Here is a 12,304-nt window from a genome sequence, read left to right on the forward strand (position 1 = left end):
TCTAGGTTTCAGTAATATATGTGAAATCATGAGTCTTACCCTGAGCTTCTGAATACTGTCCAATCATCTTTACTAAAGAGAAATGTCTTTGTGGCAAAATAGTCACATATTTTTAAATGATAACTAATAGCATAAACAGCTGAATGTACTTCAAACATACTGGTTTATAATTCAGATTTATTTTCTTCCCAACTACTATTCTCAGAGTCCTGCCATAGGAACAGAGAAAACAGTGGGTCCTGACAATTGTTTAGGCACAGGCCCACAGGCTATTGCACCTAGCTGATGTTCTACGTTTCCTAGAGATGCATACTGTTTCATCTTCTCTCCTAGCAAGCCACCCTAACATTCATTTCATGTCATGCCTACTGTGCCCTCTGATATTCAAATGTTTCCTTACAGCTTCATTTTCCTTGTCCTCTGCTAGCATTATTCTGGTGTAGGACCTTTTCCTTCACTATTTCTGTTCCCGTGCCCAAACACATCCATGTTTATCTTCCTACTGCCTGGAAGATTTTTTTAATTTTAAATCTTACTCTTTGTAAATCCAAGGAACTTATAACCCAATATATGGGGTGGGGAGAGAGCTGAATATCAGGAAAAACTCAGTCTGGTTCAACAGAGAAGGGGCTTTATCATGGTATTTCTGGTTTTCATACCAGCTTGAGTTTTTCTTCCATTCCCAGTTCTATTGCAGTAACAACAAACTTAATTCTGTCACTTAAATGCCAGGTCCCACCACACATCTAAGAAAAGAGACCATCTGTGTAATTTTCACAGATAGTTCTCTCTGCTCTCTCTCAAGCCCCCTGAGGGAGCAGATCCCTCCACCCCACCTCTGTTTACGTGAGGACCTTTCTTTTTTCGCAACCAGGTCACCCAGTGCTTGGGATAAGAAATGACACTAAATAATCCAAATGGAAATTTGCAAAGAAGCCAAGAGTGCTCACCATGAAGTGTTGTGACCAGCCTTTGTGTGAGCCTCGGTTCTCGTCCTCTCCTGTGGCTCTTTGTTCTCCTCAGTGCAGGCTGCTACCTTTCTGCCTGCTCTTTACGAAATAGTAAGAAGGCTAATTTTAGGGTGCTTCATCATCCTGCCATGCAAAGACACAGTGTCATGTCAGAATCAGCAGCATGTGGCACCACTTGGAGCTGCTATTTTATAAGCTGAGGTTCACTGTGTTCTCAGATTGGTCTCTACAGGGCAGAACTAGCTCTATTATTGATCTTGTATTCCTGTACAACTGCACCTTAAAAATCAAAGATCAGTGTCATCCTGACCAAAAGCCCAGCTTAATTACCTGTGGATTGCTGTCTCAGCATCCAACACTTGGATTACTTGGGAATTTTTTCCTAGTGTTTGGTTAGCACCTTGTCTGCTAATCTATTTATAACAGAAAGATTCATGTAATAGTGTGAAACATCGTGGCAATAGAAAAAGAACATGCTGCATGTGGGGAGGGACTGCACTTCCAACCCTCTGTGTAGGACGTTAAAAAATGTTCAGCATCTTCAGCCTCAGCCTGCAGGTGCCTGGCATTTGTGTGGCTTCTGCCTTACTGCCAGGATATGGGGTAGTCCTCTGAATGCCAGCTGCAGTTTATGTGGGCTGGGTGATATGAGATCCACAGAAGAGTTTGTGAGCACAAGAGCTTCATACCTAATGCAGAGGTCAGCTTGTTTCTTTCACTCCAGTTTTCCTGTCCATGATTCATTCTTAACCTTCACGACTTTTCCATTTTCTTTAATTCTGATGTCTTCTGAGAAGCATTCTTTTGGATATTTCAGATGTATTTTGTTACCTAACATGAGGGGAATAGCGTGTTGCAAGTTTTTTGTTTTGTTTATCTTATTTGAAGGTATAACTCCTCAGCTTATCCTTAAACAGCTCCCTTAATTAGGTGCCTCGAGATAGATAGACAAAGAACTTGCAGTTTAGTATTTATATAGTGATTTACCTTCACAAACAGGTGAAAAAAAAATTCTTTTTTTTTTCACTGTATCACCATCAGTTATTAAATAATTAATCTTACTTGTAAGCATATTTTCATTTGAACTAACCAGAATCAGTACAATGGGCAGGGTGGGCAGACAGGGAACTAAAACATGCTAAGCTATAAAGTATCAAAACACATAAAACATGTACTCTGTGTGTATGTGAGTTGTGTCTATCTCTCTACACTGGCACTTTCATTAATTACTAACATCCAAATGTTGGTATTGTGAAGAATATAAAGATAAAATGTAAAACTGAAATGGCATAAAGGGTCTCACTGTACCTTTCTCGTCAGGCTGTTTGCATTCTAAAGCCTTTCCTTTGTCTTAATCAAGAATATTCTACACAAAGGCTTCACACAAAGGTTAGTAATTTCTCACAGTAAAATGCTGACATCTCTAATTTCATGTTATCAGCTGTTCTGGACACCCATTTCTATTTTCTGCAGTCTGTGACACATCAAAGTATAAACAAGGAGGTTTGAAATGAGGAACTAATGTTTCTAAAGCATGTACTCACTGTTGCCAGGAGAAAATGGAGGCAGAGAACAGTCCATCTCTGTAATCAGCTACACAGGAAGTTTTGTGCTATAACACTGTAGCCTTCAAAAACATGCTTTCCATGTTTTCCAGTAATAGCATAAGGTATATGTTAATTAACAGTATATACTTTTTTTTTTAAATTTTATTTCTGCATTATCTGAATGGGTGATTAACAGCAACAGAATTTAAAAACCACAGTTGTGCTGACAGCAGTCACCAGGAGTAGCTAAGCATTGCTATTTTAATAATGGCAGGGCAACTGAAAATAGTTTCCTGTTTGTTGTGACCACCAGTAAGAAAACTGTGCAGTTGTAATAGAAATCCTTCTGTGCTAAGGCACCCAGAAAAAATAAATTTTAAGTTACCCAGTTAACCAGACTTCCATGTCTTATTTTCACTGGATTTTGTGTCACTGCAAAATACTGGGTTTTTTTTTTTTTTTTTTTTTTTTGAAAGTACTAGAGTGGACATTGGAAATACTGAGGTGCAGGCATGCTGACCTGCAGTTCTCTTTGACCACTGCAACTAGAGAACCACATTTTGGCAGATTTAATGCCAGTGGATGCAGAGATGGTAGTACTAAGAGATAGGGAGTCCAATCAGTGATGTAGCATCAGAACAGGCACTCTTTCCTCCACTGCCTGTGTATCTTTAGCTCCATGAAGGAAGGGGCACTCTCAAAACATACAGGCAGGGTATGGCTTCTCTGGCAGAGAAAATAAAATTTGCTAAAATAGGTGGTAAATATAATAAAAATACAGCTTATACTTTATTTGAAGATATATTTGAATTACTTAACAGTAATCTAATTTTAGGACTAAAATAATTCTTTTAAATAAAATATCTATGTCTGTTACAGAAGGGAGTTGACATTTGTGCAACATTGTATGTTGTTTCACCCTTTATATATTAGTTAATGAATTAGGCCAGTTATATCAAAATTCTTTTCCATGTAAAAATTGCACTGGGCATACAATGTTCTCAAGTACATGAACATATCCCCACATGCTGGCCAGAGGACACATTGCAGAATGAATGACTATTTAAAATTACTTCAGAGTGGGATTATTCGCAGTTATTACTCCGGTGGTCTCAACTATAGGGAGAAGCAAGATTAGAACTAGAAAATGAATTAAATGTTTTCCTCCATTTGCTACATGTAGCAGCTACTGCTAACCTTCCATTCTTACAAGCAGAATGGAAAAAGGCAAATCACTCATGTCTTCTTTAAATAACAAACCTGGGGATTTGCTACCCTGAAAAGTGCTGCATCATTTAGCCTCTGTCAGCTATGCAGCTATCTCATTTTCTCCATATATGAATTTAATATTTCTGGTTTGGATCTTTACTGATAAATCTACAACCACAAATTCTGAGAAGTCCTGTAGAATCTTATTCATTTAGATACACAAAGGACTTAATGGCTGGCTCAAGACATCCCATTTGTTTGGTGGGTTTATTTATTTAAATACATTACATTACAGGGCAAAATGACACCAAACACAGAACTTTCTTACCCCATAGTTTCCAGAATCACTTTGCCGTGAAGTATAACTGGTCCTGGCTTTTTTTACTTCCTGACCTACATAAAAGTGGATCCTGGAACTGCTACAGAGAGACTGTTAAATAAGGATTCCCAACCTGATCCACTTACATAAATAGCAATGTATTTTCCTCCTGATAGTAAGCAAAATCCTAGGGGGGAAATGTTTTAACATGACCACCCTGTGGATGCTCCAACACCGACATAAGCTTGTAACAGAATGCAGAACTGAGAAAACTGCCTTCGTTCCTGCTGGGAGGGTACAGCAAATCCCCACACACCTGCCCCTCACCCTGAACCCAGCGGGCCAGAGGCAGGACTGGCCTTTGCACCGCTGCCACACGCTGCAGCAACACCACCTACATCACTCTCCTGGCCTGTCAGAAGTTACTGACAGGTAATTGGAGTATGAAGGACAGTTTGTTCCTGATTCTTCCTGGTGGATCCAATTCCTTCCCGTTCACTGATCTCATTCTTTTCGTGTCCTCGAGATCAAGCAAAGGCTTCTGCATATCTCTGTAGATCACAGAGACTAGCAACACACCACAAAGTCTCTTACTGCTCCACAGGGAACGAGAAATACGGTATCATCACAAAGATCTCTCCTCAGCAAACAGGGAGGGAATGACTTGTTTCAGAACTTACCCTTTTTTTTTTAATTATTGATTTACAAATAGTGATGCGATACAACGATGGCCCCTTTTAACGCAGCTGTATTTCCCCTGGGCCCGCCTGTTACCAAGCCAAGGCTAATTCTCCACCCCGGAGAAAGTCCCACAGTTCACAGCCCCCTTCCGCTCCAGCTCTGCTCTTCTCCAGTGCCGTCCCGCGGGCGCACTAAGAAGAAGGAGGCGTCACTCCCTCATTCTCCACTTCATGCTCATCCCCGTACAGTTCTTTTTTTATTGTCAACTTCTCGCTCAGCCTCTCCATAGCCCAACAGACGGAACCGAAGCCACGTGGAACCGAGCTCCATCACCCCATACCCCCGACCCCACCGGGCAAGCAGCATCTGTCGCTGCTGAGCTCCGGACTGACGTCACCCCGCGCCCGCGCTGCGTCACCGCCCCTGACCACGAGGCCGGGTGGGAAGGAGGAGAGGGGTGAAGCAGGAGCGCTGCGGCCCCGCCCGCTGAGTTCGCGCCTGCGCAGAAGTGGAGGCCGGGCCCTGTCATCGCTCCGGGTTGGGCTGCTCACACCCTCGCGGTGGCCGGTGGGTGCCTGCAGCGGGTGGGCCGGGCTTGGGTGCGGCATCACATCGCGGCGCCGAGGGAAGTGGAGTGGGGCTGACCGAACTGGAGCGTCTCGCTGGTGAGTTCCGCCTCTCCGCGATGCGCTGTCGGACCTGCGCGGACGCTGCCGCCCTTCGGCCCCGCGGGGCAGACAAGAAAGTGGACGGGGCCGCACTCGGGTGTGGGAGCGGGGAAGGGGAGGCAGGAAAGCAGGAACGCGTGGGGCGGCCGTTGGGCCGGCCGTTGGGCCGAGGCAGTTAGGACCGTTTATGGGTGATGCCGCTTAGCAGTTGTGGGGCGCGCTGTGGAGGGACCTCGACGCCTGGCACCGCCCCCGTCGGAACGGGCGGAGGCCCCGCTCCGGGCGCGGACCTGCGCCCCTCCGCCGGGGCTTCCTTCACTCTGTCCTGTGGCCGCTCTCTCCGGAGCCCAGCGAGGTAGCGGTGCGTCAGGGAGGAGAGCTGTGGAACCCGTACTGCAGGCTGACCGCATTTGCGGTGTCCCGCGCGAAGGGACCGCTGAAGCGGGCGTGTGGCTGGGCCCTTGGGGTGGCCCGGCGCAGCGACGTTACACAGCCCGCTCCAGTCTGCAGGAAACATCCAGGCTCTTCCTGTGGCACCGTTATCCGCCCTGCGTTTGCTAATAGAAAAGGGGTTGGGTGGTTTCCCTCGCGTTCCGTATTTGGTGTCGGCACTGGACTGCTTTTGACGTCACGCGTGGTAGTATCTAGCAGCTGACAACGTGAGTTGGCTTGATCGCAACGTACAGGGCTAAAATACTGTTGTGATTTGAGGTCAAAGTACAAAGCTGCTGTGAATACTGACTCGTGAAAGAAAGAAAGAAGCAAAACCCCCACTTTCTATGGAAATATGTACCTGTTTCAGCTGAAAGGAGGCTGTTTCCTTTTGCCCCACTGGAGGTGGAGGTAAATCTTGACTACAGAAATCTTAAAGCACTATACTCACACATCTTTTCTCACTTCTTGTGTTGCAGGTTGCAGCTTGCATTGCAGTCACTGCCACAAATGTGTGAATTTTGCTGTTGCATAGCTATGTCTTAACTGAAGACTTCACCGTTTTGATGTCCCCTTCTGAATGTGGTAGGATATAGCTAGGGAAATATTTGACCATGCGTCATCCTCTGAGATAGGTAAACAGAAAGCAATATATTTTAAGCTGTTTGACTGTTCTAGTTTTATTTGGTTGGGGGACTTTATGACATCACAAAAATAAGCATCTTGTTTACTGCGGTTTGACTTTTGCAGAGAAAAAAGATCAGCGTGTTGTGCTGGCAAGAATTCTGCCCTTCTCTGTTTATTGTAACACTTGAGTACTAGCTAGTGTGAGGAGTTTTATGTTGAAGCAGTTTATATGTGTTAAAATCCTGCAGCACATAAGACTAAATGCATTCATAGTACATTTTATTCCACATTCCATTAGTCGTGCTGTCTTCCAGATAATGGTCATAGCTAAAAAGTTACAGAAATTTTACACTGTATTGCATTGATTTTTAAATTGTTCTGAAAATATGAGGAAACTTGCTGTCACAGAAATGTAGTATGAGTAATGGTGAAATCATTGTCATAATTTCTTCATCATCTGCAATACTGAAAATGAAAGACAAGTGTAGCTTTGTATTCTTTCCAGATAGGTACAGAGTCTGTTATCAGAAACACTGGTAATTAAAATTTAGGTGTTAGGGCTGGGGGTTTGCATGGGGGAGTTTGTGTACGTGGCCTCCTGTTATGCAGAGTAAATATGGAGCTGTAGCTCATGTTGTTTGCATTTGAAGACTGGCGACTTGAGTTTTGCCTGTATATTTTCTTTAAAATTGGAAGTTCAGTTGACTCATAGTTGTTTAAATGTAATGATTGACACATCATATTCTTCTTTGTGTTGCATAACTGGATTGATCAGAGATGACCAATTTTTTCCAAGCTGTGAGTCAAATGTTGTTTTTGGGGATGATCTTGAGGCTGTACCCGGTGCTTTCTGGAGTCATGCAGCTCTTTGTGCAATGACACAAGTCTTTACCATCTTAAAAAATGTTTGAGGTCATTGCCACTTGTTAGAATTGATTATGACTGCCACTTATATAGTTCTGGATTAGGAATTAGAGAAGTTTAACAAAGAATGGTACTTTAAAAAAGTATTATAAAACTGGGAACTTGCATATCTTAAAAAATTATCTGAAATAGGAAGGAAAGCGTTTTACTGCAAAGTTTTACTGCAATGTAAATACTGTCCAAGAAAGTAAATCACAGTCTTAAAAATTGTTCAGTATTTCAATATACTGGTATATAGAAAGTGAACTTATGGATTGCATGCTGTATAGAAGGACAATGCTGAAAAACTGCACTTTTTTTTTTAACAGCTGCACAGAAGGGATATTCTAGAAAAGTCAACTTGGAGGATCACTGTGATCAAAAGAAGCATAAACATGTTGTGCTGGGGAAACGCATCTTTCGGACAGCTTGGATTAGGTGGAATTGATGAAGAGATTGTTTTAGAACCCAGAAAAAGTGACTTTTTCTTAAATAAAAGGGTGAGAGATGTAGGATGTGGACTGAGACATACTGTTTTTGTCCTGGATGATGGGACTGTTTATACATGTGGATGCAATGATCTAGGACAACTAGGGCATGAAAAAGCCAGGAAAAGACCAGGTAAGTTTAGAAGTAATGAACTGCGGGGAGTACTTAGTTGTGCATGTGTTTGTTTTCATTATGCTACCAAGATTGCCAAGCATTTGTGCTTGTGCTGAATTGTATGCACAGTGGGCCTTCCAAGGATGGCTGTGTTTTTAACTTGGAAAACATTCCTTTGCTTGGATTGCATCTTGTGACAATTGGAAATGACCAACTGTGAAACACTTGTGTCTCCTCATATTTTTGTCTGCCATGCAGCTGGACAGTGCCACTATATTTTATTTCCAGCATGAAATCACTTTACCTAAGGCTATGGGAGACTCAGTGACTGCTGTTAATCTCAAGAGGAGGTGACCTGCTTTAGTACATGGATTAGCATTGTACTGTATGTATGGGTTTGGCTATTGTAATATGGTAGGAACAAACATGTGGCATACCATAGTTAAGAAACATGCTCTTGTTGTTTTAATTAGCTAATATGTGATGTAGAGCAGGTCTGATTAAAGCAGTATTCTTAATTTATTTTTTTTTAATGAACTGAAAATACAATGGGAAGAGGATTTGGAAAAGCCTAAAGCATTAAATAGGAAACAAAAAGCTCAGAGAAGTTTCACATCTATGTGAAATGTGTGTTTCTGCTTCCTGCTAGTGCAGTTCTATAGCAGAAGTGGGTAAACATCTTGCAGGGACTGCAGAGGAGTGTGCACATGGGCTCCCTTCAGAGCTGTGCATGTGAGTCATAGCTGTACGCTAGTGAGAGATGTGGAACAGTGCTTCTGACAGTACTTGCAGCATATTGTAAGCAAACTGAAAAGGCTTAGTAAGAGTTTATTCTAATCACTGCTATAGGAATTTTATGAGTTACTTGGCACAATAATTGATAGAAATATTTCAATTAGAAATAAGTCATTATGCAGTATTTTAGTACTCCTTTATTCAGAGTTTCAGCTTTGGTGCCAAATAAAGATTTTTTTGTTTTGTTTTGTGATGTTTTAATTTGTGTGTGTGTGTGTGTGTGTATCGTTGATGTGTAAATTTTTAAACTAATTTGGACTTCTATTGGGAAACAGTAAATGAATATTAAAACTGATAAACTTTAATCTTGTGCAAGTATTTGCTTCACGAACATGAATAGAAACTTAGCTTGTCAAACTGCCTGAATAATTGTTACTCACTTTGAAAATGATGCCGAATTGTCTTTTAAATGTTAAAGTTCCTACAAAAATATTTGACTTCTGTGTTCTGGTCTTATTTATTTATTTTTAAGACTTGCATGAGCTTTCCTATATAATGAAGAAACATATACTATAAGTCTCTGTCTTTTTAATTTTTTCTTTATTAACATGCCCAGGCACAGCAGTTATGAGGACTGTAATGTTCTCCTCCCTAATTTTTCTTTCATCTAGAGGTTACTGACAACGCTGTTGAATGTTTTAATGTAAAGTCAGTGCATTGGGATAACTTTTCTTGTGCAATATAAAGAGGCTCGGTATCTTTAGAAATGGGTGTATGCTCTCTTTTGAATGTCTTTCGGTTAACTGAAGATGCTGTTGTCACTGACTGCATGTCTTTGTCACCAGTGGAACTATTTAGCTCTTTTCTCCCCACAGAGCTTTGCTTACCATATGGACTGTGTGAATGCTCTTTAACCTGTATCAGTCACCATGGCTAGTTTAGCAGCTGGTTAAGATAGTCTAGGTTAATCTTCATGATCTTGCCTGAACTGGAGAGCACTTGCATGACCCCTTCTGTTGGTAGGGCTGTGAATTGGGGTGGTAACCTCTTTAATCAGACCAGCTGTTTAAAAGAATTAACTGATGTTTGCTGTTTGTTTTACTTTCTTTTGGAAACTGTGTGCTTGTCATGTTGCAGATACTATTAGCTACTGTTTGGAAATCTTAGGCTATGATGGGTTGTGTTTACAGTGCATATTACATTGATGATACACAGGCTTTTTCAGTGGTGTGCCATTCTTAGGAATAGAAAAGTGTTTAATATGTCAAATAGGCTCTTATTTAAGAGGACTCTTGAAAATTCCAGCCTGAGTGACAGGCCCTCATAGTATTTCTCTGCTTTACTCTTGTTGAAATGAAAATGTTAAGACTTATGATCACAATCATAAGCATGAAAACCAAGTTTACCAAATGCATTTAAAGGTATTGATGCAGGCTACTGGAAAAAAAATCGCAGATATTTTAGTGTTAGCTTTTCAGGGCATGCACTGTATATCTAGAAAAATTACTCTTTAGGATCTGTTTCTACAGGGTTTTGCATTATAAAGAGGACATTGTGTAGCTCATTGCAAAATCAGTAGCTTTAGTCTTTAATTTGCCCTGCCTTGTTTTCCAGGCTTTTTTGTTAATAATGAATAGGTGAATTTAATTTGCTGTGGTGGAATGTTTTCCTCTTACATAATGCCTACACGTGTAGTCATTTGACAATAATCTATTTGACCTTAATGTTAATTAGTTTCTGCACTCATTTTCAGATTGGCAGGATTAGAAGGAACCATTATGATCAAGCTGCAGTTTTTGTGCACTTCTTATATTGTTCCAGATATACTTGTTGTTTGGTTAATTTTGACTGTCTGATTTAACTTGCTTCTCCTAGAACAGCATGCTTATAATTTTAAATGAAGAATGTTTTGGCAGACTTTTGGGCTTACTTCTGTGTCATTTCAATTGATATTTTAGTACTGAGTACAACTGTCTTGAACAGCAATAGCTTCTTAGTAGCTTTTTTTTTTTTTTTCTTAGTAGTTTGGTTTTAGGCAACTAATTTTTTTTTTTTAATTTATTTATTTTAGAGCATGTTGGTGCACTGGATGCCCAAAATATTGTAGCTGTGTCATGTGGAGAAGCCCACACTCTTGCACTGAATGACAAGGGTCAGGTATATGCTTGGGGTCTGGCTACTGATGGACAGCTTGGCTTGCCAGGAACAGAGGAATGCATCAGAGTGCCCAGGTTAAAAAACATTAGCATATAATATTGTTTTTTTCTTTTTAAAAATGGTTAAAGTCATATTGGTTCATCTATTCTGCTGCTATAATTAAAAACACACATTAGAAAGTGTATTTTAGTTATGGCACTTATATGCTGTAGACATTTCAATTTCTCAAAAGTCAGCTCGCATGAGGAGTGTGTTACAGGTTGGTTGGCTGGTTGGTTTGCTTTTTTCCTTTTTTTCTTTTTTTTTTTTTAATAGCCATCTACTCGAAATGAGAGTTATGTTGGAAAAGTAGGATGGGTATTTTAATAATGTAAGTAGGAATTGATAACTACTCTTTAAGAGAAGTTAGAGAACAAGAACATTAAACCAGCTGTGGGAGTGCATTTGAAGAAGGTGTGTGCTGTCTGATCTTTGCAGTTCTCACCACAAATTTTAGCTGTAATCAAATAATATTCCTTCTAGTTATAAAAATGAATGCTAGCCAGATTCACTTGCTTGTTTTCAGAATGCTGTAAGTGTTTCAGCTAGCTGAAGTCCACATTTTTACTGTGATGAATAGGTTCACTGAAATCAGTGGAACTGTCTGTAGCAGGAAGTTTGTATGTTTGCAAGCTGGAGGTTTTATTTTCTAATTTTGTTTTTTTACATCGGAAAAAGATGCAACAAAGTAACAATTCCATGAAATGTTAATAATGCATAACTTTATCTTGTTTATCTATGACATATGTATAAATATGAACGATACAAATAACCCTAGAGGCCTTTTAGAAACTCCTGGTTTTCTCATCAGAAGTTGAAAGCATGCTAGATTTAATGCACATTCGTATGTGTTTGCAACTTCTTTATAATATCGCGCAATACTTAACAGTTCTGTAAACTGAACTTTGGGTTCGAGTTGTGTGTTGAGTTTTGGTCCCTGCCTGGACAGGCTGTCCTGGGAAGGGCCACAAAGATGATCAAAGGACTGGAAAGCTTGTCCTTTGTGAAAAGGCTGAGAGAACTGGGTTTGTTCAGCCTTGAGAAAATAAGGCTCAGGAGAGACCTTACACCATCTTTCAGTATTTAAAGGGTGGCGATAAAGAAGACAAGACTCCCTTTTTACAGGAGTCATGGAAAAGGTGAGGGGTAATGGCTAGAAGTTACTTTTGGGGAGATTGTGACTGGACGTGAGAGAAATCTTTCACAATAAGAGCAGTCAGCATTGGAATAACCTACCTAGAGATGTGGTGGATTCCCCAACACTGACACTTTCTTTTCTAAAACTTGGCTGGACAGCGTGCTGGGACATCTAGCCTAGGTCATGCTTTGCCACGAAAGGGTGGACCAGATGATCGTTCAGGTCCCTTCCAACCTGGTATTCTCTGACTTTTATGATCTTGATGTTGGTAAAGA

General features: G+C 40.8%; 2 protein-coding genes across 8 annotated transcripts in view; one reads left to right on the top strand and one right to left on the bottom strand.

Annotated features, from left to right (window-relative positions):
- Window positions 1-1,044, bottom strand: part of MYPN (myopalladin) — a 70,583-nt gene extending 69,539 nt beyond the window's left edge. For all 3 annotated transcript variants that reach the window (XM_061373983.1, XM_061373981.1, XM_061373982.1), the window contains exon 1: window positions 951-1,044. The gene's annotated coding sequence lies outside the window, so the exon portion shown is untranslated. The remainder of the gene's footprint in view (window positions 1-950) is intronic.
- Window positions 1,045-5,157: 4,113 nt separating this feature from the next.
- Window positions 5,158-12,304, top strand: part of HERC4 (HECT and RLD domain containing E3 ubiquitin protein ligase 4) — a 37,351-nt gene continuing 30,204 nt past the window's right edge. For 2 of the 5 annotated variants that reach the window (XM_061373984.1, XM_061373988.1), the window contains exons 1-4: window positions 5,255-5,392; window positions 6,307-6,412; window positions 7,687-7,978; window positions 10,767-10,926. In XM_061373984.1, coding sequence (XP_061229968.1) covers window positions 7,753-7,978; window positions 10,767-10,926 — 386 coding nt within the window. In that variant the 5' untranslated portion in view covers window positions 5,255-5,392; window positions 6,307-6,412; window positions 7,687-7,752. Of the gene's footprint in view, window positions 5,393-6,306; window positions 6,463-7,686; window positions 7,979-10,766; window positions 10,927-12,304 lie in introns of all 5 variants that reach the window. The other 3 variants (XM_061373987.1, XM_061373986.1, XM_061373985.1) reach the window with 3 other exon arrangements.

Source organism: Neopsephotus bourkii, unplaced genomic scaffold, assembly GCF_033783945.1.
Source record: "Neopsephotus bourkii isolate Nb327-2 ecotype Australia unplaced genomic scaffold, CSIRO-AGI_Nbou_v1 NB_1634, whole genome shotgun sequence".
NCBI lineage: Eukaryota > Metazoa > Chordata > Aves > Psittaciformes > Psittacidae > Neopsephotus > Neopsephotus bourkii.